Source organism: Calonectris borealis, chromosome 1, assembly GCF_964195595.1.
Source record: "Calonectris borealis chromosome 1, bCalBor7.hap1.2, whole genome shotgun sequence".
NCBI classification, from domain to species: Eukaryota; Metazoa; Chordata; class Aves; order Procellariiformes; family Procellariidae; genus Calonectris; species Calonectris borealis.
In genome coordinates, this window is record NC_134312.1 from 34,006,376 (window position 1) to 34,034,068 (window position 27,693).

Genomic DNA, 27,693 nt, shown 5'->3' on the forward strand with positions numbered 1-27,693 from the left:
GCGCCTTCCGGGCCCCGCCGCCCCGGGCCGGCTCTAGGGCCCCGGCAGCGGGCAGCGGCCGCCGCGCTGCTGCCCCCTACAGCAGAGCCCCGCCGGGCCGGGCCGCGCTCCTCGGACCCGCCCGGCGCCGCACCTCCCCTGTGCCCGCTTCCCTCTCTGGGTGCTTTAAAACGGGGACGCGGTGCAGCCCTGTCCTCTCCTGTCCTGTCCTGTCCTGTCGCCCCCTTCACCTGCCGTCCCAGAGCGTGTGGCGCGACCTGCAGCGGGGCAGGGCCTGTGGCCGGCCCTGCGCCTGCCGTCATCCTCCCTGGCAGAAAGGGAGAAGTGCCTCACAGGGTGGCTTCTTGGCCGAAGCACTGCAAAATAACTGAGGTGAATTCAGTTGATCTCTAGGAGTCTGTCGTGGAGACCTCCCGCTCTTGCTTGGGGCAGCGGGGAAGGAGCCACAGGGTGGGACAGCAGGCTGCTCGTGTGTACTGTGAATTTTGCGTTAAACAGTCACCTGATAAAAAGCCCAGAAATGGGGGCCAGAGCCCCGAACCACGGCTCTTTCAGCTCAAGCCCTTGCCCCTGACAAGGCAGTCTTTCTCTGTTAATTTTGAATTATTTGCTACTTGGTGGCACTGCATCAACAGAAATAGTGAAGGTTTCTTCTCTTTCAGCATGGATCTGGCGGTTGAGACGCTCATCTGCTTTGGCAAGGCATGGATCCAGTCAGAGAAAAGGTGTACCTGCTTCTCAGTGAGTGGCCTCACCATACGCTCAAAGGCTTTTACACCTTTTCAACCTGTGTTGATAAAGTTTCCCTAAACAACTTCTTTAAAAGTTCCAGTGAAGGAGAGTCATGCATCATGAATTCAAGCATGCTCTGAAGGTAGGTTTGCTTTTGCTAGCTGTCTTTCACAGGCACCTCTGTCTACAGGTTGAGAAGCACCGTCCTCTAACAACAAAAGGATGGCTACTCTCTCTTCTTCAGGAATGGCTTCTGTGTCCTCTAGTCAGTGTTTTTAATCTGTGCTGTGGTCTGGATTAGGTTACACAGGCGAAATGGGCAGGCAATTGTAGATGTAACAGGGCTGTTGCGCACTTAATGTAATGTCCTGATGCTGACGATTCCTTCAGATTCCTGGGAGTTAGCAGGGGTTTTATGGGTCAGTATTCAACCTGAGAACATAAGAAGTGCTGTAACAGGGCATACCACATATCTAGCTCTATCTTGGAACAGGCAAGAATAGAAGAGTAAGTTCTGAATTTTAGTATGCTTCAGAGTCTTACTAAAATGTTTTTGATGATTAGAGTCCTATCCAAATCATAAGAGTGTCAGGATAAGAATAGGGAGTTTTATTTGTTAGCATATGCATTAAGTAACTTTTTTCTTTTTACTAGTTATGTTTTCTTCCCTGTACTTGAATTAATTTTTTGCAGTATCCATTAGTGTTTGTATCTAATTAAGGTTGTTTTGGTAGAGAGAGCATATTGCAGTTTCCCAAATTTTAATAAGATTCTTTTAACTGAATAATAAATGACATTTTAAAAAAGGAAATACTTTTAATAGACTTTGGTACAGCATTTTCTATGTGACTTCTGGGTCTTGTTTTCATTTTCAGTGTCTTTATTGTGTTTCCCTATACATTTACTTCTTCATTGATTTAACAATGCTCTATTCACTTGTGCTAGTTTATTAAGTGCTGTGGTTATAATCTCTATGGAAGCCTTAGTTAATTGTGTTCATAGTTCCGTAACGGTGTGCAAACATTTTCTCCCGTTGTGATGTTGCCAGGAAGGCCTGTTCCAGGTTTGACTATAATTGTCCACCTGACAATGGAAATACACATATTTTTTAATATACAGTTTTTGTTACTGCAGTCCATACCTATCTTGAGGTGACACTTTAAACACATTTCGAACAGCTGAAGAGCGAAAACCTTTTTACTGGGCAATATTACAACTTCATTTTCTTGCTGTGGAGCTCCATTGCCTGTAGATCTCTATCCTGAGACTCTTCAAAGCTTCAGTTTAGATTATTCTTTTCCCTTATCAGCATGTTCTTCAAAAACAACTGTATTCTCATCAGATAATTATAGTATTGGAGAGTTAGTCCATCAGCAAGATGAACTTTCTTCAACATAGAATAAGAAGGAATATCAACTACTTCCTTCAGAAATATGCAAAAACTTCATTTCTTCAACTCTGCTTCCAGTAATCTCCATCCCCATACATCCATAGGTAGCTAAACAAAGAAATCGGAAATCACACCACTCCTAGAGTCAGATTTGCTTGTAACTTTGAGGGTATGTGTGAAAGGTGTTCCTAGCAAAATAGGCTTTGATTTCTGAGCATGCCAGTGTTACCTGTTTGTAAATCTCAGTGTATGTAGCTCTAATCAACCAACACACTATGTTCAAATCAAATAAAAAGGTATTTCTTCGTGATGGCTAGAGCTTATGGAGAGTCTGCTATTAAGAAGTATTGCTATAAGAACTCATCACTCTCTTGCCATTATAACAAGTGTTTTTTATTACAGTATGGACAGCTCTCACTTTATGTTCATCAGTCTTTATAACAGTATGAATATATCTCTTCATTTCTTTATGCTCTGAGGTATTTCTGTTCATTTCTCATAAATGAGCAAATAAACCATCTAACTCCTGTCTCTTAATATTCATAATCTAAGGGACACTTCTTTCTGGCTACTTAAACAGCTGATACAGTAGGCATTGTCTGTGGGTGGCCAGGAACGTGCTAGATAAACAACTATTTTAAACTGAATTACAATATAGTAGATAGCCAAGTTTGAGGTACTGGGGTTTTCCTACCCACTGCCATAGATGAAAACAGATTTGCAGCAATAGGTTTTGCTGTCCTAAAAGTTGTAGACAACTGATTCTTGTCATGTTTTGGTATGCTTTGATAATAAGAAGCAAATGTCCTGTGAAATAAACTGAACAAAGCACAAGTGGGTGGGAATTTCCATATTTCTTACACCTTTCTGTTCTGTTAAGTGCTTCCAGACCTTATTAAGGAGTTGATTCTGAATATGGTTTGTTGATAGCTTTGTCCATTTCTTATTCTGATCTGGTAAATCTGTAGATAGACACTAGACATGGCATCTCTACATTTTCTATGCACAGCATAACTGGCAATATGATGGTCAAATTGTTTCATGCTCTCAGTGATTTTTAAATTACAAAATTTCTCAAATGTTGTTTGTTCTTTCATATACTTACCCTAATTAGTAGTGATTAACTAACATGTTAAAACCACTGCAAAATCATTGCACAAAATGAAAGTCATCTTTTCAGCCACTCTTTTCAGATTTTCTCTTCTGCTTCCATGGTGTGTTATTTGAATGCATTTCTGAAGTGCATTAAACAGTATGACTATTATCTCTGCGGTTCTTGATTTTGCCTTTTTTCTCTAGTGGGAAAAATTATTTTAATTATTTAAAACCTATATTTGCTTTGTCAGTTATTGATGACAAGTTCCAAGAAGTTTCCTTGTGTGTAGAGCACACAAGAGCTTTTTAGGAATCTTACATGATGTTCAAAGTGATTCTTGGGTCAAAGAAAGCAAGAAAAACTTTGTGAAGACCTGGACAGCTCCCTTAGGCCTTTGGAATAGATTTGTAAGTCACAATTTCCATTTTAAGCTATCAGGACTAAGCTAGTGCATGTGTGCCTGCCTCCCAGACCATCATATGCCTGACCATAAACAAGATTTTAAATTTGACTGGATTCTAGGGGAAGACTGCACAGAAAACAGAAGCAGGACATGATCTGCTCCAGTAGGGTGCGTGGCTAAAGAGATGTACTAATTATTTATAGCAAGGTGTATTACATTGCTGTAGCCCAGATTGAAGATGATAACAAAGCAGTAACTGAAGCCATATTGTTATCTTCATCCAACAGGAATGAAGTCTTCTTGCCACCAAGAAGCAGCTCTGCTTAAATAACACTTTCTCCTGGTTTTGGCTGGGATAGAGTTAAATTTCTTCCTAGTGCTGTGTTTTGGATTTAGTATGAGAAGAATGTTGATAACACATTGATGTTTTTAGTTGTTGCTAAGGTCCCTGCTAGTCAAGGACTTTTCAGCTTCCCATGGTCTGCCAGGTGCACAAGAAGCTGGGAGGGAGCATAGCCAGGACAGCTGACCCAATTGGCCAATGGGGTATTCATACCATATGACATCATGCTTAGTATATCAATAGGAGGCGTGGTCCAGGAAGTAGCGATCGCTACTTGGTTATCAGTCAGCAGGTGGTGAGCAATTGCATTGTGCATCACTCACTTTGTATATTCTACCATTATTATTATTATTGTTATTATTATTATTATCCCTTCCTTTTCTGTTCTGTTAAACTGTCTTTATCTCAATCCACAAATTTTACTTTTTTTTTTTTGATTCTCTCCCCCATCCCATTGCAGTGGGGGGAGTGAGCGAGTGGCTGTGTGGTGTTTGGCTGCCTGCCGGATTAAACCACAATGCACTTATATTAAAAATGAACATCTTGTATTGGAAAAAAGTCCAAGGCAAACATGAGCTGCTGTTTGTGTTCATGTAAAACCTTCTTCTGGATGTCAATCTAGAAAAATCGTTCCAATATCCATTTATTTTTGAAGAGACTGGGTACATTCAATGTCTTTCAGCAGCCTCTCCTTTCACATTTTCATGTCAATTAGGGCTACTCTACCTTCCACTCTGTTGGATTTGCTAGCTATTTCTTGATGAGAAAGAAAATGTGCTTGGGACTGTTTCAGTCCCATTTGAATGATCATACTGACAGCCCAGCACATGGTGACTGTAGAAGGACTCCTTTTAGAAAGCTAGTGAGCCCTGGCAGAGAGCCACCAAACACAATGCTGTCTAGATTTAGAGTAGACCTTATCTGCCAAGACTGGTAATTATCTCCTGCAGGTGGGTGGCTTGTCTGGCCAGTAGTCATGTCTGGGCATAGAGCAGTATTCTAAGTTCGCATGATCTAATGAGCTGGTAGGTAGTTTTGAGTACTCTGGAAAGTAGTCATTTTCTCAAAGATTTCCTCGCTCAAATATTCCTGTTATTACAAACATTTAAAAAACAATAACAAGGCAGATACAATGATTAGGTGAAAATGTATATTACAAAAATTAGAGATTATATTATTCTTTTTTTCCTAATGTTACATGGAGGATATCATGACCCTACCGAAATCATTAAGAATTCTCTCACTAACTTTGGTACAGAGAGGACTCTACTAGTAGGGAGTATGTGAACTGCTTTTAATGGCAGATGATCTAGGATGATACACTGGTGCAGCACTAGCATGGATCTAGTAATTTTCCTGGTGAACTCAAAAGAGAGATGCTGGGCAACATTCCTTTCATACCTATTTCTACTTTCTTTTAGTATTTACTTTAGATGAATGCATTGAATCATTGTGAAACACTATCAGCTGAAACACCAGCACTACGCTGATTATGTGCAATTGTTTATCTTGTTTTCCATCACTACAGAGATGGCGGTTCCTCTCTTGATGAGGTACAGTTAGTACAAACTAATGCCAGATGAAGCAAATGGGACCTGACCAAGGCATTGTTTGCACTCTGTGTGGAAGACACAAAGTCCTAAGTCACTTTCTCTCTTAATTAGGGTATTGCAGAGCCTCTGAGACTTGCTAAGACTGTTTACCTTATAGCCTAGGAGTATCAATATTTGAAAATTTCAGTCTTCTGTCTTATGTTTTCTTTGACATTTTGCCTATCCTTCCTGAGATCCCAGGTTCCTGCCTGTTTCTCCATGGCATGTACGGATGTGAACATATTAGATCTAATAGAATCATAGAATAGTTTGGGTTGGAAGGGACTTTTAAAGGCCATCTAGCCCAACCCTCCTGCAATGAGCAGGGACATCTTCAACTAGATCAGGTTGCTCAGAGCCCGGTCCAGTCTGACCTTGAATGTTTCCAGGGATGGGGCATCTACCACCTCTCTGGGCAACCCATTCCAGTGTTTCATCATCATCGTGAAAAATTTCTTCCTTATATCTAGTCTGAATCTATCCTCTTTTAGTTTAAAACTATTACCCCCTGTCTTATCACAACAGGCCCTACTAAAAAGTCTGTCCCTATCTTTCTTAGAAGCCCCCTTTAAGTATTGAAAGGCTGCAAGGAGCCTTCTCTTCTCCAGGCTGAATAACCCCAACTCTCTCAGCCTTTCCTCACAGGAGAGGTGTTCCATCCCTCTGATCATTTTTGTGGCCGTCCTCTGGACCTGCTCCAACAGGTCCATGTCTTTCCTGTGCTGAGGGCTCCAGAGCTGGATGCAGTACTCCAGGTGGGGTCTCACCAGAGCAGAGTAGAGGGGCAGAATCACCTCCCTCGACCTGCTGGCCATGTTTCTTTTGATGCAGCCCAGGATACGGTTGGCTGCCTGGGCTGTGAGCGCACATTGCCGGCTCATGTCCAGCTTTTCATCCATCAGTACCCCTAAGTCCTTCTCGGCAGGGCTGCTCTCAATCCCTTCATCCACAAGCCTATATTGATACCAGGGTTGCCCAGACCCAGGTGCAGGACGCTGCACTTGGCCTTGTTGAACCTCATGAGGATCACATCGGCCCACTTCATGAGCTTGTCCAGGCCCCTCTGGATGGCATCCCATCCCTCAGGCGTGTCGACCACACCACTCAGCTTGGTGTCATCTGCAAGCTTGTTGAGGGTGCACTCAATCCTACTGTTTATGTTATTGATGAAGATATTAAACAGTACTGGTCCCAATATGGATCCCTGAGGGACACCACTTGGACATTGAGCTGTTCACCACTACCCTCTGGATGCAACCAGCCAACCAATTCCTTATCCACCGAATATCAGGTTACCTCTAATGGCTCCTTGTATGCTTCTCATTGCTGTTCTACGGTCTTATCCAAATTTCCACAGAAATTAAGAAAAGGTTCAAACTGTTGTTAGATATTTCCACTTTTTGGTGTAGGCATCATGAGGACAGCTAAGACCTTCTGAAAGATGTCAAAGCTTGGGTGAAAGAATGGGAGGACCTGGGACAAAGGATTCCTCCTACTCATGGGGTCCCACTTGCAGGAGAGGAATTCAGTCACACAGACCGTTCTCCTGAGTCACTCACAAGTGACACCCAGTTTCAACCCCTAAATTACTGTTAAAAAATAGTAGCAAGAAAACATGGGAAGTTTTATCCCAAAAGGTCTCCATGAGGCCACTTAGGGATTTTATTACTAATTGTTTCCAGAAAGCATTCTGAGATGTGACAGAATAAAACTCTACCATAGATACTTACTCTGCAGTGCTTACTGTTTAAGTAGACAGAAATGCAGAGAAAGGGTAGGAGAAAGACTTGCAGTGAAACCTGAAGTAGTTGCATTGTTCCCTTCTAGCATTTAAGGCTGCTCTGTTAGTACTCAGCTCCTTGCACTTAGTTTCCAGCAGAATAAGACCCTCACAGGCACACACAAACCCAGATGTATGCTATGTCTCAGCATAAGCTGAAGGTCTCCCGTACTTCATTTTAGTTCCAGAAGATTCTACAATGCACTCACTGCTCTTCTTATAAATGAAAGGAAATTCAGTAAACAAACAAAGGACATTTTGACCGCACTGTACGTTCTTACTTGTTCTCTCGGGCACTTATTCAAAGAGCCTGTCCATTTTCAATGGATTTCCAGCTGCTAAATAAATTATTACATTTATCATTATAATTTTTTTTTCATAACTATGCTTTTTCACAGTGCATTAGTGTGAGCTAAAAATAACAGGCATTTGTCACAGGCTATTCTTTGGCCATTGAAAAAATGTCTATTTGCATAATAGACACTGCGTATCCCTATATATGATGAGAAGAAGCTTTAAAGAAAGGTCACAAAGCTTGGTCTTCTCCTTACTTGTCCAGAACTAAAAATCTGACAGCAAAAACCCCACTCTGTAGGCGTAGTGTATATATGATTCTCTTATTAATTATCTTCAGACTATGATTATCTCTCTTTTGTTTAATACTGGTCTATTTGATTATTTTCAGTGAGGTTATAGTTCTGATTCACCAAGTGCTACCATTTGGACAGTGACATTGAAGTTGTTAGCAAGCGTAGCTCCCCTATATTCCTGGGGTTTGATCCGCTGCTTGGACAAGCCATGCTTTGCACAGGACACCTGTACGCGTCTGCTTCAGAAGGGACGGATTTGCTCCTCAGTTATATTAGTGCAGTGTCCGGTTTGCCATAACCTGTCTTGAGACACCCAACGCAGCAGCCAGTGCTTCATAGTACTCCCTGCCCTGGCTGTGTTTCTGTTCCCCTGATCCAGTCAGTTGTATATGACAGTGCATGACCAGCTCTCAGACTCCTTTTAATTGTATTAGCTAACATACTCCAATTTCAGGTATGCAGAGATTTGAAAATAAAGTCATTTAATTGTTTGAGCTATCACACTCTACTTGAGTTTAAAAGCAGTACTTTTGTCAAGATGCAAAATTTTTATGTCATGCTACACCTATTTTTGTTCTAATAGAAACAGGATCAAGACACAGGGAGTTTATATGATGACAGAGTAAAGCCTTCAGACTTTTTTTTTTTTACAGAGGCAATGTGTTGTTATACTGTAGTTGTACAAAGTACAGTTGTTCATTGCACTTTGGAAGAACATCATGAGATACAATACTTGAAAAACAAGACTTTTTTTTAGTCCTGTGTTTTCTCATGAAGTTAAGAAATTACCCCTCATTATTTTTAATAAAATTTTTCTTTAGTATTGAATAAACGAACACAGCTTAAATTATTTTCCTGTCAGATACTAATCTGAGGCCTGCTTATATAAAAAGAATATAAAGCTCATACTAAACAAAACATGTGATATTATACTTTTCTTACTAGAGTTCAGCAACATTAGAGTATATTTTCCCAAAGACCTTCTGTTACGACTTACTATTTTTCTGAACTTTTGTCTTCCAGCTTTAATCCTACCTTTCTGAAATCTTCTTTTACCATTGCAATAAACTTGGACAGTGTGGTTAAGCAGTATCTGTGGAAGGCTGAACTCAGATTTCACTTTTTCTTAATTTGTGTTTTCTCTAATTCTGTATATGCAACTATCGATGTAGCTGCAAGCTGATTATTCCTTTCTTTTCCTAGTACAGAAGTCACATCTGGTTGTTCTGTAAGTTGAAAGCATCCATATGGCCAGCTGATGCACTTAAAAGGTATTCAATTAATGGTGTAAGTTCACCTCACTAGACAGTTCTTCAGTGATTTTATCTAGGCTAGGTGTGTGCTGGTTGTCTGTTGAAATCAGTATGATTATTTGAAGTAGAATGACGCTTACCTGCACTAAATTTGGTCTGGATGAACAGAAGTAACTACTTCATTCAAGTGTAAGTTTTGTTTATCATCTGACTATGATCTTCGAAACTTCCAGTACAGCTTCTGCTTTAACCTTGGTAAGCCCTTTATCATTTGACTCCGGGACTGAAGTATGTAAAAGGTCACTTAAATTTCTGGCTCCACAGTTCTCCAACAACTTTTTGTCCAAGTTCCATTAGTATTGCAAAATTAGATGTATGTATTAAATTCTGCTCAAAATTTTATTTTTGTGGTTTAACTTATAAACAATAATGAAACCACCCCTTAACTTCACCTTGGTAAAGTAAAACTTGCTTGGCAAGGATCAAAAAGTACATATTAATCACCCAGATCCCAAGATTCCACTACCATTTTTAGCCAGAGCATCATTTATATTTGTTAAAATCTATATCCAAGATCTTTTTTTCGTTTTTTTCTGCCTTGTAGAAACAGCAGGTATAATTTGTTCCTATTCACATTTACATGTGGTTTGAAATGTTTTGGATTGTACCCAACAAGTCAAACAGTCCAGAGGTTTAGCATCAGAGATGTGTCCTTATGTCATTATTTTTAGTTTCCCACATCTTAGGTAATTTGCAATCTCTTTCTTGTTTCATCGGTGAAAAATGTTAAATAGAACCAGAAGTAAGGTCCTTTATCATGACTTGGAAGCCTATTAGTTCATCTGTGTATTGTGCATAATGTTGATTTTGTGCCATTCTCGTTATTTCATTGAAATGTCAGTAGGTATCTGATCACACAAATACTTTGAGGAGTTCAGGTATATATCAATACTGACCTAACCAAACAAATGCATTATCTCCTAAAGTGACATCAGAACAGGTTTTCAAAGAGCATATTCTGTCAGCTTGTATTATTGCTCGTTGTTCTTGCAGAAACAGAGGCACTAGTTAGGCCAAAATCACCACTAAATCTGGTGACTACTCTGATCTACAGTGGCGGGGGGACGGAGATTGCATGGCTGCACAGCCCGCAGCACTGTCTTCCATTTGGTTATTCCGGTTCTTCTGCCTTTCACTTCTTTCAGTAATTGAGACCTGAACCTGCCTTTCCCATATATTTGCCCATGCTTGCTGTCAGCCTGTAATTAAGCAGACCATCCTATTTACCCTGTAAATACTGTTACAACATTAACTTTCTTCTAGTTCTATGAAATTTCCTCAGCATTTCAGAAGTTGTTGGGAAACAAATTTAACGATTAACATTACTGAATATCATGTCTTTCATTTATTTTTCTAATAACTCTTCAATCTGCCATTTAAAAATAAATGTTTAATTTAACTTGCTGCTGTTTACTATCCTTTCATATTATTGATTTAATGGAAAGTATTTCAATGTTATATAATGTGAAAGCACTGTTTGTGTTTTCCAAATGTGCAATAGAAACATTTCTGCTGTTCCACATTCTTTTAGACAATTCTATTTTTCACATCTAGTAGTAAAGCAGTACTAGTATTTGCAATGTCATTGTCTCTGATTAACTTAACATTCTTACCTTCCATGGATATATATTTTTGCCTTTTCTTTCTTCTAAGTTCTTAAATTATTTAACTCTTTAGTTATACACTAACTGTTATCAGCTTTTGTTTTTTCTCCATTTGTTTCATGTTTTAATGTGCTGCTTTCTCTTCTTTTAGACAGTAAGAAACAAGTTGGGGATGCAGATAATGAATAGATCTTAAGTGGTATAGCTGAAACGGGTTGCCATAACTGTGACTGTGAAATTTCAAAGGGGGAAATCTTTTCTTCCAAGGATGTTTTTGCAAGCGTACTGGATCTGGCGTGGGATGGAGTTAACTTTCTTCATAGCAGTGATATGGTGCTGTGTTTTGGATTTGTGGCTAAAACAGGGTTGAAAACACACTGATGTTTTGGCTATTGCTGAGCAGTGCTTGCACAGGGTCAAGGCTGTCTCTCTTTCCCACTCTGCCCGCATTCTTATCCCAGCGAGTAGGCTGGGGGGGTAGGCAAGAAGTTGGGAGGGAACACAGCCAGCACAGCTGACCCCAACTGACCAAAGGGATACTCCATGCCATATGACATCAAGCCCAATAATAAAACAAGGTAGAGGAAAAGGGTGGGATGGGGGTTGGCTTCAAAGCTGGCTATCACAGACTGACCAGGCATCAGTCTGCTTGTGGGCCTTGGTGAGTGATTGCCTTAGCACTGCTTTTTTTTTTTTTTTTTATCCTCACTTATTACATTTTATTAATTCTCACTGTTTTTCCTCACTTATTAATCCATCTTTATCTCGACCTACAAGTTTTCTCTCTTTTTCTCTAATTCTCTCCCTTGTCCTGCTGGGGAGGGAGGAGTGAGCTAGCAGCTGCAGCTGCATGGGTGCTTAGCTGCTGGCCATGGTCAACCCACAACAGCGGGATGGAAGAAAAATACATTAGGAGCACAGTCCCTGAGTAATGGGGTTTTTCAGATGAAGCTGTAGCATTTTTTCCAATCTCTAGAATTACCTTTCAGCCCTGGATACACAGGATTTTATAATGAATTGCATTTTCTTTTAGTTTTGTTTCTGAATAGAGTGATTACATGAGTCTTTTTAGTTTGGACCTGCAGCCTTTTTACTGACAAAATTAGCACTTTTGCTTTGGCATAGAAAAGCAAAGAAACTTGTCTCTTAGTACAGCATCATTATTTTGGAACATACTGTAGCTCAGCGCGTGTTCCTGCACCAGACAGAGTTGTCTGAGGCAGCAGAGTCTTGTAAGGGAACTTTCCAGTTGCAGACTAATGTGCAGAAGGCTGATTCCTCATATTTGAGTGTAAAATGATTCTACAGAAATTGATACTGCAGTACGATATATATACAGTTAGTTCAATACTCACAGCTCTCTGCTGGAAACCAAGTGTAAAAGGATAGCCTTTATACAAGCACTATTTTATAGCAGGAGTGTTGGTAAAATAGTTTCATTCACAAGTATCGAAACTAGCATTTCAAGATGACTCATTGTCCTGATTCAAGCTACTTTTTAGGTTCAACTTACTGGTTTTACTGCTGGCTTGTTCAGTTGCTGATGGTTTCGTAGATAAGAGTTTGTTTATATTCTTCTGTTGCTGGCAGTTCCTGGGTTTTAGTGAGTTGGCCTGATTAGTCTTGTCTACTTAGATTATTTGTTAATTGTTGCTATTCAGGTATGTATTTCATCAACTAAATCTTGACTGCTTGATTAAAAAAGGAATAGGAGTGATCCAGCTTTTTTTTTTATATACGAGTGAAATATTACACTTTTTGGAAGAATATTAGCTTTCTCTAAGAAAGCAATTGCAACATGATATATTTGGGGGAGGTATATGGCGCACTTATGCTTTCGATTACTTTAATAGAAAAGTAGATGATTTTCATTTGATTGACTTTGTGGCTTCAAAAACTTGCTCACTGATTTATTATCTGAAAAAATGTGCATAAACACTCTGTAGTTGTAGCATGGGTTTCCACCTGAGCTGAAGAGAATGTTTTTTAGTGTGTAGGTGCATAAAGAGTGTGATCTCTTTTGTGGTGGGTGCTGCCTCCTCTCTGTGGATTCTCATTTGTTGAACAGAAGGAGACTGATTTCTGCAAGTGCGGCAGTGCACACTGAACTGTTGCATGAACAGGCAGTGCTGTATGCTGTATTTCTGCACTCTCTCGTTGCACGTGATGATTTTTTGTCACTGAATATTTTAAATTTGTTTACTGTAAAGATAGCTTGAGGGAGTTAGTGTTAAGTATTGATTGTTGCATCTTTCCACCTAAAATTGAGAGTCTTACAGGATATTCCACCGAGGAAGATAATGTGGTATTATGTCTTCACCAGAACCTTGTTCTGGTTGTGCTGGTCTTTCACATGGTGACTCACCTAAAGACCCTTCCACATTCCTCAGTGGACCTTGGCCACATTCTTCCGTACCTTGGCCTGAAGCAGCCAAATGTATATCCATGTTTTAAGTCTGATGCCATATTTTAGTTACCTGCTCCAATGGAGTTACCTGAGGCTGTGTCTAGCAACTTCAGGTTGGTCTCACCGGTCTTCAGCAATGAGCAGAACTAGTACATATTGCATTAAGACCCAGTCATAATGCAATGCTAAGAGCATCCTGTAAACGTTTTCCTGGGATGTCAGCAATACCAGCACACTGGCACTAGGGACCGCATCCCACATAAAAAGGCTTTGGTTGACAATTCGGCTGAAGTGCAACGTCAACAACTCTGTCAGGCTGCACAGAGGCATTTTGCCCCACACAGTGACAATACTGACTGTATATGCACCCTGGAGACTGGCCATGGCCTCATGATAGCCCCCTCCCAAACATGAGGGTTTTCCTAAATCTTCCGGAGTGAGCTGGCTGTTACTGCCAACCCTGTGCTTTTGCTTTGGGGTAATACGCCTCCAAATTTGACCCCATACTTCCCATATTTCTACAGCTAATTTACTTAATACTGAAGTCTGACCGGTGGGAATTGAGTGTCGCTCCAGTTTCCGTCACCTGCCCTAGCTGGATAAGCCCCCGTGGCTCCCAGGCCATCGTTTTCCAGGGGGAATAAAGACACCCGCGGGAATAACGCGCACGTTTCGTGTCCTTGCTGGCAGGCTCCGGGGAGGGACAGGCAGGGGCGCCGGGGGCGTCGGGACCCTGCCGCTGCGGCGCCGCCCGCTGCCGCCGCCGCGGCTGCGGCACTGCCGGGGCCGGTGCGGCCGCGCTCCCTCCACCGGCGCTCGCCCGCGCCCGGGAGCGGAGCGGAGAGGAGGGGCACAGCCGCCGCCGCCGCTCCCTCCCCGCGGCGGCCGGGGGGCGGGACACCGCGGCAGCGCCAGCGCCGCTGTCAGCGCCGGAGGGGCCGGGGGGGCCCTGCCGGCCGCGGGCAGCTGCGGGGGGCTGCCGGCGCGCAGCGCAGCGGAGCAGCGCGGAGCAGAGCGGGGTGCGCCCGCTGCTGAGAGCCGCACCGCGGCAGACGTGGAGACGCGCCGCAGCAGCACCGCGCCCGTGGCGCCGGATCCCCCGTCGCGGTGAGTGAGGCGGCGGGCAGCGGGCGGCGGGCGGGCAGCCCCGGCCCGGCGGCGCTGCGGGGGCCCGTGGCCCTGTGTCCCGGCGGGGCGGCGGCGGTCGCAGCTGCGGGGGCAGCGCGGCCACGGGTCCCCAGGTCTGCGCCGGGGGCAGGGGGAAATGGGTCATTTTAACAGGTTGCGATGGGCGTCTGGTGCGCGGGTTTCTCGGCACCCTCATTTTTGGCGTTGAGGTAGTCAAAAGCAGGCTTTTTATTAGCGATTTAGCACGGCTGCTATTTCAAATATTGGCTTCTTATGCTATAAAACGCTTCCTGAGAGTCTGCCTCTTCAGCTGGCTGTCTAATAACTCTTGGGTATCCGGCAGCTGCCAAAAATGTCAGGACATATAGTTGTTTATCTCCAGCCCCATTCGGGCTTTAAGATGGTTCATACACATATGGAAATACCAAAACTTTTCTTCCCATTAACAGGAAGAAAGGAGAACATAAAATAGCAGTGGGCATCCTTATGGCTCTAAAGGCAGTTTAATCTCCCCAAAGTGGTATTTTCTTAGGCTGCTGGGCCAATGACCCTTGCTTTAAATCACTTCATTCATAAAGTTTTCCAAGGGGCTGACACTTCCTTGTGCCAACTTTTTAATCCTCTAATGTGTTTTTTTTCTTTTTCATATGTAATTTATGCATAATGGGACAGTATTCATTTTTATTATTTACTGAACGCTTTATCTGAATCTGCTGAGAGGTTCTTTTATCCTTTTGATTTAATGCATACAGGATTCCTTGTAATTTTGCAAATATATATCGGATTATGGAGTTAAATAATTTTGAAGGGACTACCTAAAGGGCGACATTGTAATTCAAGCCGTTTGTAAGTTTGCAAAGTGATACTTAGTCAGAAGTCCAAGAAGGGATGAGTAATTGATTGGGTTTTTTAGGTCTTTTGCTGCTATTTGGGTTTGTTTTTTTTTTTCCTGCAGGGCATATGACATTAGCAAAAATCTGTACTGTTCAATTAAGTACACTCTATCCTTCAAGGATTGTGCTGTAATAAACAAGAAATATTATTAGATACTCTTTTTCTTTTCTTCTTTTTTTCCTACACTCTGTCTCCCTTGAATATTTGCGGTGTTCCATAACACAAAGGCCTTGTATCTTTGTGCATACAAAGTGGTTCAACAGGATGAAACAACTAATTTGTTGTGAACAAAAGAAAAAGAAATCAAATGGCAAACAACTGAAACGTTAACCATGCTCAGTTGCATTTTTCCGTAGTAGTACTTCATAAGTAGGCAAGTTTCAAAATGCAGTTTTTGTATTCGTACAAAACAGTCTGTGCTCAGGGCACTCTTATTTTCCAGTTTTGAAAATATGCCTAATTATAGGTATACTCCCTGAAGTCAGTGAAAAGATTTCCACAGACTTGCCTGACCTGCAAGGATTAATTCTAGCAACTTTTCCATAATGTTATTCCTTCATATAAACACAAGTTTCTGATGTTGCTGGGTTATACGCTTGTAATCTTCCAGGAGATGAGGCAGTCGAAGACCTCACTGGACTTACGGGCTTGTTCCATCCTTCTCCTGTAAGGAGAAAGATTCAATTTAGGCTTAACATGAACATTTGTGAAATCTGTGTTGTATTTTTTGGAATGTGGCTGGAAAGGCACTCTGAGTTTCATGTAGCCTGTCATGTTCTTACATGCTGTATTTTCATGCCTCATTATGAAGCTGTAATTTTAAAGAGATAGTATAGAAACGTTTGAGACTAAAAACCCTGTGCTATAATGTATATACGTTTGTTTGTTGTTTTTACATTAGAACGGGCAGAAATTTCAGGTTTTCTCTACCTGGATCTAACAGTATCTTTTGATTGAAACTTTCATTGCTAGTCGAGTCTGAAGTGTTAAAAATTACTGATGACAAGGTTACAGTGATTTGATTTTTGTAAGGTGCAGGTATCTCCTAAGCTCTGAGAATTCTGGGTATATATAACATCGTGCATTTGTGTCTTTACATACAGGCAAAGAACAGTTCTGCAGTATCTGAGGATGGATAAAGACTTCCGCTACTACTTCCAGCACCCGTGGTCTCGCTTAGTTGTGGCTTACTTAGTGATCTTCTTTAACTTCTTAATATTCGCTGAGGACCCAGTATCTCACAGTCAGACAGAAGCCAATGTTATTGTTGTTGGTAATTGTTTCTCCTTTGTCACAAATAAATACCCTGAAGGAGGAGGCTGGAGATTTTTGAAGGTGTTTCTGTGGCTGCTTGCCATTCTCACAGGACTGATAGCTGGGAAATTTCTCTTCCATCAGCGCCTCTTTGGTAAGTTACATGATGCACCTACTGTTTTCCTGATCATGGCTTTCTGACGACTTCATTTAGCTTTCTACTCATTGCCGTTTTGTAAGCTTTGCTATTAATCGCGTCAACTGTTTAGAGCTGTATAGAACTCAGTATATCAAAGCTTACATCATCGTGGAAATTAATGCCATGTCTACTTATGTGAGCATAATTCACAATGATTTCAGCCAAAAAAGGCTAAAAATAGTGAAAGCTGACATGTTTTAAATACTTGAGAGGTCAGTGATTTTCAGTATTATAAAAACACTCCTTTGCATCTTCAGACCGATTTTTAAATCTTATTATATAATTTTCTCAGCAATTTGCAGAAAAGGCATTGTTCCTTGGGGCAGCAATACTACATGTCCTGTCACATAAGTGGAAGCAGAGGCCGTTGTTAGTATTAGCAGAGCTGTGCTGAAGAGCTCCAACATGAAAACAGGAATTCTAGAGAAGCAGGACCTGTCTGTCTCTTAATACAAGAGCGAGTCAGTGAAATGGAAAGGTAGGAAATGGAAAAAAACATGGCAGTAAATGCTTTCATACACAAGATGTGACTAAACTGGGGAAGTTGCTGCACATGGACTGACGGAAAGGAACAGAATGACCCTGGATTAAATTCTGAGACTGAGAAGTTAGATGTAAATATATAGAGAGAGAGAGATACAAAAATATCTATCATTGTCTTAACTGAGTCATGTAGTAAATGTAGAAAATGTTGCATCTGAAGGCTCAAGGCTGTCTCTAAGTTTTAGAGATAAGTCGAAATCATGGAAAAGATTACTTCACTCCTGCCAGCTGTACCATTCTTTGAAACATCTGGTTCTAGTTGTGTCATTGCTGGTCTAGATGGACTAGTCCTATATTCTTATACTGGTAGGACTGTAGGATGGATGGTTACTGGAACACCTCAAAGCACATGAGTGATAGGCCATTTCCTTAGTCTGTCTCGTTCTATTAAGATAGAAAGAGAGCCACTATTGTTTCAATAAATCAAATGTAAAGCTGTTATGTCAAGGAATGAACAAGCAAAGCCACATTAAGAGACTTCTCTTAATACAGACTTCTCTTGAAGCACTTATTCTGAAAAATAGTTGAGCATCTTGATGGCTATTTGGTGGACATTTTACCTTAATGTAATGATAAATGTAAAATATCCCCACAAAGAGGACATTTTACCTTAATTCCTGGGCTCTGAACCAAGCACTGTCACAAAAATGTTTTCCATTCTGTCTTCCACAATTGAGGAATGATTTTGTTAAATTGGAGAAGATTAGGGAAAACTAATGAAACTGATGATAAAATTGGAAAATAAGTCCTACAGTGAGAGGATTGAGAGGATAAAGGAAAGATTAGAGGGTGACTTGCTCAAATTTGACTTGAAGGACAGAACCTTCAGTCCAGCAAATGTATTGCAAGGTCCAGTGCTTGGAAGTGGCAAATAGCCAGCACTTTTTTTTTTTTTAACTGAAAGGCTAGACAATCAGTGGAACAAGTTGTTATAGGATGCAGGTTCATCAAGACGTGAATTTTTCTTCTTGGGAATATGTTCTAGTCTGACTACAGAGTAATTCTCTGCCTTCTATGTAGGTAGGTTATTATGATAATTCCTTCTGGATTTGTAAGTGTATAACATAGATAGGACATAGCTTAACTTAAATTTTAAAGTAGCTTGAATCAGCATTACTGCCAAAAGGACAAGGTCTGGCCCAGCCTTCAGTGTCTGCTGCTTTGTGGTTTTGTGCAGTTGTTCAGTGAAACAGGATAGGGAACTTAACTTACCCACATTAGCAGTACCATCTTTTATTTCTGTGAGGATCATGTCTCTGATCATACCAATGTTTGTGACAGCACAAAGAAGGGATCAGCTTTGGGAGGAAACTAACAGGTAAGAGATTCCTACCCCTGATGGCAGTGCTAGCTTATGGATTTTTACAGCTATGGTCTGAGTGAGCAGTATGGGTGTAGATACAACCTGATCTGAGGCTCGTTGCTGCATGTTGAGTTTCATGGCAATTTGAGCCAATGTGGATCTGCCACACTCCCACCCCCCTAACCCCAGCCACATCGTTTTGGTGTCTCCCTCGAGCCAGCGCTGCTGTTGATGTAATGGAGCAGCGAGCCAGCTCAGGCAGCTGATCCCATGGAAAACCAGTTGCTTCTGCTGTTGTCTACAGCAGCTGCTTGAACTGATGCGATCGCTTGAGTGCCAGTGCCGATGCAACAGCCAAGGACTGTGCCGCCAAGATAGCCGGGGGCCACGGCAGCCCTGCCTTGTGTTGGCTCGAGTGCTGTGGGACTGCACCCACACAGCGTGTCAGTGGAAATATGCTGTTGCTTGTGATACACTGCGAGCAGATGGCAGTCTATGTGACTGTATTGCTGATTGATGTGGCCATGCTAGCTGTAAACTAACTAGATAGCAATCACATTGATGAGATGATGATGTGGGTTTACAGCTTGAGTTTATCTCTGGGTCTCCAGAAGATTTGTACAGCCCATGCTGAAATCTTTACTGCCAGTTATTTGCCACTATTTTCATGTCTTCACTGCCTAGAAATCCCTCATTTTATTGAGATCCTCATTGAGTACGCCTTCTGAATCTTCTGGCATCAAGCACTTTATGAATTCACCCCTTGGTTGTTTTTAATTTCCCTAGTCTATCTTTTCAAGTGGTTGCTGATTCTGTCCTTTTTTCCTATTTAATCCTTTTTTTTTTTTCATGTATAACTGTTTGGAACTATTCTATTTTTTAATCCCTTTTCATTTATTTATATTTCTCTGCTAAATTCTGTTTGTAGAGGAAATAGCGACTGGTTGTTTCTTGTGGCCTATGTATAACTTCTTGCAGTCAGGAAACCAAATAGCACCAGTCAATCTTCCCCTGTCAGATCTTGGCTCACAGTGTATGCTGCAAATTGAAATTGAGAAGGATTAGTCTGCACATCTCACTTTAGATAAAGAGGAGTGGAAAGGATTTCCTTTCTCTATGCCCTTCCTGCTCTTTTGTCCCTTGTCTTCCGTATTTCTTGCTGCTGAGTTTGCATATGAACTAGAGAAATAGTGTAGGTAGAACTATGTCGTAATACAGTTTACCATCTGTGACAGACACTGTCTGATAGGCATGACTGTCATGAACTATAAAAATAATAGAATTAAGTTCAAGCATGTTATGTTTCTAAAAGTGGAAGGAGAAGTGCTGGAAACATCATTTAGGCTTCATCTCTCTGAGTTTATAGAGGTAAGGGAGTAGGTAAACTATATTGTTGAGAAGTGGAGATCTCGACTAGAGAACATGGTGCGATGTTTTCTGTTGATAATATTCATTACAACCTTTGAACAGTAGTCCCCTCTTCAGGGACTTCTTCAGGACACTGCTCATGACTTAAAACAAGATTAGAAAACAATTACATTTCTTGCTCTTCGGTCAAGAAATAACTTAATGCATTTGATAAACATCTCCCGTGATAAATATTTCCAAGGAAAACAGCCTTTATCTAGTACATTCTTTATATCTTTGTGGCATATGGTTAGAACAAATGGAATTTTTAAATTGCCTTTTGCTGTTATATTCTTTTGACTCATCACTAAGCATATCTTCTATTTGGTTAGTTATTGTGTTCTGCCATGCTTTTTATTTTGCAATGGAAAATGAAAGGTCATAGATGAATATTGGAAGTTTGGGGAAATAAAAAATAAAGATATATACCCCTGTTATTTTTTGTTCTGCATGAGAGAGTTACTTGAAGCAGGGAAAAGTGGTATCTTCTTTGCACTTACTTGGAGATTTCTTTATTTCTTTATTAAAAGCAGAAAGAACTTACAAACTGACCCCATTTGATTACACTATGCATTCAAAAAATGCATTCAAATCTTAAATCCCGACTTAAAAGAAATTCCTGAATAAGCTCTTGCACGTTTTTCATATGGCTCTGGGGCACTGTCTGGAAAATAACACGGTATTTAGTGTGTAGAAAGTGTATGTTTTAATCAGCACCTTCTCAGTGGATGCACAGTTGCAGTTCTGTACTCCAACCTCAGGCCCAAATTCTGAGTTCAGTGGGGAGTTTTTTGGCCCAAAGTTCAGGCTGTGCATTTTGCATCAATGTATATAAATATGATCTATCTCGTAAATTTAAAATCATCTTTCATTTGAATAGACTTTTAGCAGTATGGGTAAATGGGCAATATACTTGGAAAAATAGTATCTTAATTTTCTCAGTCTAGCATTTTTGCTTTGACTGTTTTCCTGTGTAATAATCCTTAGCTTATGCTGCATATTAGATACATCAGTTTTTAAAAACATACTACAAAACGTGCATGTGTCTACCTGCCCATTTTTCCGATTCTAATTGATTATAAAGATGATTAGAGAACCTGGATTTTATTCAATTGCCAATGAGTGTGCCTGGATTTATATTTGTAAGTTCCTTTCTAAATGATGTGGATGGAAACTAAATACTTAATATGTTATAACAAATTAGGAAAACAAGATATATAGCATTAAAGCCATATTTCTTAAAATAGAGGAATCATAATACTGCAAACAGATCAGAGCAGTTGAATAAATGTTGAATTTAATGGGTTGCTCTCTTACAAATGTTCACAGTATGCAGTTTGTTTAGAATTAAATGATAATCTGAGCTTCATACTCACTGGAGTAAATAAATAAAGCAGTCGTCATAGGAATTGCACTGGGTACACACTAATTTTGCAAATTTTTTAATGGACCGTAGTGTCATGCTGGGAGCAATTTCATGATAGACAGTTTCAAACAAAACACCCACTGAGGACCTGTTGTCTGAAAGCATTACTCTCTTTTTGTCAAACATCTTATCTGGAAGGCTCTAAAAGATATTGCAAACCTATTATAAACAGACTCTTCAGTTTTTATACTGAAAGTTAAAGTGTGTATCAACTGAAGCAATGAATTTATGCAGATTGCAAGAGGAAATTAGGCAGAATGGGATTTAGTCAGGATGATAGTGCACTACATAAGGAAAGTGAATCTGTTAGGCGGTTAACAGACATAGGACAAATTTGTACAATATTTCATATATGATTAACTAGTATCCTGATGTATTAGGGGTCATGTTAGTGTAAAATCTGGGCTGTGGTATTGCTGCTAGTATTGCTATGACATATCACTTTCATAGCGGTGCTTGTGCAATAGCTAATGAACCAAGTGTGATCTGTTTTGCAAAAAAAAAAAAGAGGTGTGATAAGATTTTTGCATGGTTGTTTTTCAGCCAGATTGTTTCCCGTTCTTGTTTGATAGTAGTTATATGAACAGTTGTGCCACCATCTGTGGGAACAAGTGATGGGTGTATGGCAATACTTGCATCAAATTCTAACCTGATTGATAAAGCAGATTCTTTTCTGTTGTCAGCTCTGTATCTTACATTACAATGAGATCTGTCACTTGATACCCAGCAACTTTGTTGCAGCTTTTTCTTTTCCATTGATGACTTCAGCCTAGTAGAAAGCAACTAATGTGATAGCTGGTAAAAAACCACTGTCTTCCAGAACCTGTTCAGTATGAATTTCAATAACAATGATCAAGTTAATGCTGTTGAAGGCATTCAAGGTCTGCTGTTATTGCTCCACAGTCAATTCACCTCTTTTGTTTCCAGTAAAATGTTGAAGCAATACAATAAGATTACTTTGGTCGTACAAAATGTGTGCCAAGGGGCCAATCTAACAGTTTGCTAATAATAACGCACAAATGACTGTGAGCAAGCATTTTTGAGAGCCAGAATCCTCAACAAAAAAAAACATAAAAAGGGAGAACTCACAGCCAGCCACTGAATGAGTGCAGGCTCATCAGATTCCAGCTCTGGCATGTTGCCAGTAATTAAGATGTCAGTTTAAAATAAACTTTACATCATTCATGAGGGAGACCACAAGTGACCTTTGAAATATAAATAAAAAGCATGCAAGTGACCTCCTAATTTCTTCTTTTACTCTTGTATTTTTAGAAGAGCCGTAACATCTTATTGCTTCCTCTCTTCAGGTTCAATGAGAAGACTGCTGTCGTCTGCTCTTAGCATTAGTTGTGGAATCAGTCTGATACCATATCACCTCTGGGTAATAAGTTATAGAGTTTAATTGGAGAGGTACAGGTAGTAGCTGCAAAAAGATTATTCTCTCTTCAGTGAAAGGTTTGATTCTACTCGAGGCTCATCTCCCATTCCCCAAGCAGCCGCATGAGACTACGAGAAGAGCTACATGTGTCAGATTATCCATAACGGGAAGGCTCTAGAGAATATTTAGCATCCAGTGACTGAAAACTAAAAATAAGTTCATTGTTACTTAATAATGATGTGTCAACTCGGTGTTTTGATCTTTTTGACGTGACTTTCAGATTTTTCTTTCCATTTGAGACTGGGAGTGAGTTTGGAATGAAGCCTGCCACTTACAGGAATAATATGTCTCCGTTCCTCAATTTCCAGAAATAGAAGTGAGTTTATTCCTAGCAGGAGCAGCCTGATGGGCATAGTGCAGGTGCAACGTAGTGCAGGGGCAAATTTCTTCTTTTCTTATTCCAGACAGCAAGGAGATGGAGAGGGTGTTAGTGTGGACCATCACCTTGCCGAGTGCCCGATGGAGAGCCCAAGGAGAGCATAATCTCCATGGTCATGCTGTGCTCTTTCAAAGATCACCTTGGGCTGTCAGAGTGGCATGAAGGTCCTTCAGGTACCAGACAATATTTCTCTTTGTGTGATCCTGCTGGGACTCCAGATCAGACTGTGTGACTGCTTTATGAAGTTATATATTTCCTTTCTTTAAAAAAAAATCCCAAATGAAAAAAAAAACAACATTCTGGGCTTTAAAAAACTTTGAATATGTTCTCAGAATTTAAGAACTATTTAGCAAATAGTAAGTGTGGTTTGTACATTTCTTAAAGATATTTTGCATTTGGCAAAATTAAAAAAATTGTAGATGTTCCGACTAGCCACAGTGACTTTTAAGGAGGAGGGATCAGTAATTGTTCCCTACGAGACAGGTAGGGAACAGTATTTCTAAATGTGATTCTTGAGACAGATGAGGCACGTAACCTCGTTTCAGACACACTGGCAAACAGTTTTCTGCTTTCTTTTTTCTCTCTTTTCATCAGAAGGGGCAGTACGCCGTTCCCCCCCTGGCAGGAACAGCAGAGACTTTTCTGCTTTGAGGATTCACGCTCTCCCTGGTGCCTCCAGGTGGGAGAGGAGTCTCCCAGGGGCAGACTGGGCATCGGGGTAGAGGTAGCAGCAGAGCCTCAGGGCAAGGTGAACTGAGGCAAGAACAGTACATGTTGAGTAACCCATTGTAAGAAGCAATGATCTTGTGAAGCTTTTACAAACTAAGGACTTTTCATCCAAATATTCTCAAAGCTTGGTTCAGATAAAGCATTATAATTTCCTTTGTTTTCTAAGTAAGGTGAGATGTTCTTACCTATCTACCATGTTTCACTGAGACAGCTGCATTTTAGTCCTAAACAGAGTCAATTCCACCATATATTATGTAACTACCATTTAGGAATGCTTTGACATTTAATCCACAAGTAGTCCTCACTTGTTATTGCCCAAACACCAGCATGTTATGGTTCCTTGGTGCCATTAAGAAGGCCTCATTAGAACTGACTTCCACTTTGGGTAGTTATGCAGCCGCCCAATCTCTGCAGCACAGCATGAAAGCAGATGACTACATAGGTGTTTGGGAGCAAGACTCTTTTGAAATTTTCAAGTAAAGACGCTGATGGTAATTTAATGATGGTTATGATGATATTTTAATGATTACAATGGTAATTAGAAAAATATTGAGTGTTTTCCTGTTTGATATAAATGTCCAAAAACATTTAAAATGTTTAAAGTAATGTTTTCCTTTAAGCTCAGCAAAGCAGGAGTTTAAGATTTCTGAGATTACATAACCAAAGATTCAGAAAAATCATTTATTAAGACACGAGTTAAAAATTGCAGGCAACAATCGCATTTTCATGTTTTCCACATTGCTTTATCTGCCTGTTCCACTTCTAACACAGTGACTTCTGCCTTTTCCTTTCTCTTATGCATCTATCACTTAATTACCTAGAATGATAAAAATTAAGATCTTTTGCATATTCAAATTGACCGTTGAATAAGTTATGGCAAAGTAGCTGATTTAGATGTGATTATCACTTATTTATTTTTATGACTTATAAGACTTGAGAACATTACAAACTTTGTGGATTAAACCAGTGATGCTTCTGGCTCAGTATCTGCCAGTAGCCCACTGTGTATGCTAAGATAAAGTATAGGAATAGGAAAGACTGTACTGATAACTCCTAGAACAGTTTCTCAGCCTCCAACAGTTTGTTCAGAATTCAAACAAAAATATCTCTATTTTTAGATGCCTTTGACAGTCATTCTGAAGACAAATAATAAAGGTGGTACTTAGCAGTAGTCTTTGTTCCTGCCTAGCTGTTATAAGAAGCAAGTCCTTCTCAAATTTTCACATGTACTCATAAACCCCCAAATTTACCGAGTCCTTCATCCTCCTACTTCTGTTAAGATACTGGGAAACTTGTTGGGTTTGGTCATTTGTCTGAAGTCCAGAGAAACTGAAAATTTAAAAACAAACTGTCAGTGGAAAGGGGCAGAATGTTCTGCTGAGGTTGTCCTGTCTTTTAAATTGCCTTGAATTCATCTTTTATCTGCAGCACTGGGGTATGATCTTTTAAAGTGGACAGCTGCTTAGGGCTTTGTGGGCTTACTTATGCACATGCTAAGTAATATTTTCTATTTCTGGGACATGATGCAATGTATGTCTACTAAGAAGAACACTTTTGTTTAATACTGAAGCAAAGAAGAAACTAAATCTGTACAAGATTCAAAGACAAACATGCTAAACAAATAATGAAAATCAGATATTATAGCAGAGAGGGCATAAAGAGATAAGGCGGGATCTAGGAAAATGTTCCTAGAGAGTCACAGCAGCAAAAATATTTAATTTTAGTTTACTTGAGAGAAAGAGAACAAGGCCTAAAATTTTAATTTACTTGAGAGAAAGAGAACAAGAGAGATCTCAGCTTTAATTAACAAAAACCCGCAAATATCCTAGCTCTCTTGCTAATCTGTGGTCATAGATGTGACAAAAAATACGGATCTTAATTCACTCTTGGCAGTGTAATGTGTTGGAATTTCGTGAGGTACAGGAAGTGAAGAAGAAACTAAAACCTAATACTTTATGTAGAGTTTCTGTGGAGTTCTTGATCAGCTACTCCAGACAAGACTTTTCCCTGGAACAGTTACCCCATTTGCTGCAGAGCACAGGCTCTTCACTCACCTTCTCCTGTGGGTAGTGCCCTGGAAATCAGATTGACACCTGATATAATTACATTACAAGACAAAAATCGAGAGTAGGAATTCTCGTGTTACTTACATTGAGGTATGTTCAATGTAAGTATATATTCAATCCCTATTTTTCATTTTTATAATTGCAAACCTTATCCCTCAAGAGGCATGCCATAAAGCTGTCTCACACGTCGGGAAGCAGGTTAAGCCTGTTCTAGCCATTTCCTTGGTGTGCCGTATTATGGAAAGGTGAAGTTCTTCAAAGACCGCTTCCTCATAGATGGAAGAGCATGTGTATTCCTAAATATGTCAGTGTCACTTAGGTGTCTTTGGCACTATGAAAGGCACTATTCATTTTGTGACTGAATAATTCATATTATTTGAAATTGAACCCCTTTATAACTAGACTCTCAAGGAGTCTCAGTGGATATTTTGTGACCATTGTAAATGCCTCAAGACAAAATTTGTGGTTATTTTTCAATACATACAAGATGTATTGAATGTAGTCTAACAAGGTATTCCTAAAATAACTACTACTTCAAAGTGAGTGAAGACATTTTTGACTCTGTTGAAGAGGTTTGAATTTCTTACTCTGAGAGGGAAGGAATCTTCCTTTGAAAGAGCTGGAAATGTTCAGCAGCAAAACTGAGAAAGTGCCCCATAACTTCAAGGAAACAAATGCCATATACTGTTTGCTGTGCCTGTTTCTTGTTAAGACACTAGCATCTCAAGATGGAGAGCTCTTTTTTGGCTATTTGAAAATTAAGATGCTGCACATAAAGCATTCTGGACCCGAAAGTTACATCATTGACATGTCTTTGTTATTTCTCTTTCTCTTAGATCCTGAACTGTATAAATTATTGTCCATCTAAAAGTTGGACAGATGCACCTTTAGAGGTGGAACGCTTTTCTGTAGTAGTATCAGATTTCCCAGGGAACAGCTTTTTGCCATATTAATATAGAGAGGTGGATGAAAAAGGCTTTCTTCCCGAACAGTTCACCAGCACCTTTCTCCTTTGATTATTTCAATTTTGATCATTCAGACCTGTCTGGTGAATCAAACTCTATTTGAGTAGCCTCTAAGCTTACTTAGTTTGCTGCTTGCAACAGGCTCTGCAGAGTGCTCCAGTGGAAGATTATACTGCGCTGGCTTCCCTTGTGATAGTGAAAGTTGGGAAGGACCACGTGCATGTCTCCTCACCAGCAGGAAGCTTCTCCCTGGGAGCTGACCTTAGTTTTTAATGGTTTAAACTGTTTGAACTGCATGGTGACTTTCTTCCTTTACCATCTCTCAGAGAAAATGGCCTTTCTAGTGACGGTTGTTTAAGCGAAAAAAGCTCATGAAATCCAGGCTCTCAAAGTATGCCCAGACATTGCATTCCTTAGTGGTCACTTTCAGACTTCGTCCAAGGTTTACAGCTAAAAGAGTCAGAATCTCACCTTAGCCCATCAGTCCATCCTCATTTCCCCTTTTCTTTTCCCATTCTCACAAAAATCTTACCCAATCCCAGATGACGTAAAACTTAAAACTCTTCAGACATTGCGCAGGCTGAAGTTTTTTATTAGAAAAACTGCAATTACTTCACCTCTCAGTTAAGGTTTTTATTGTATATATGAAGAGCTTACCGAGGCAGTCTGTGTGTACCCAGAGGTTATCAGAATGCCTTTCTACGTGTCAAAC

General features: G+C 40.3%; 1 protein-coding gene across 1 annotated transcript in view; it reads left to right on the forward strand.

The window, feature by feature from the left end:
• Window positions 1-16: 16 nt before the first annotated feature.
• The window catches only part of TMEM117 (transmembrane protein 117), a 237,693-nt gene continuing 210,016 nt past the window's right edge, over window positions 17-27,693 (forward strand). Inside the window, exons 1-3 of the mRNA XM_075148206.1 lie at window positions 17-372; window positions 663-874; window positions 16,376-16,680. Coding sequence (XP_075004307.1) covers window positions 16,404-16,680 — 277 coding nt within the window. The 5' untranslated portion in view covers window positions 17-372; window positions 663-874; window positions 16,376-16,403. The remainder of the gene's footprint in view (window positions 373-662; window positions 875-16,375; window positions 16,681-27,693) is intronic.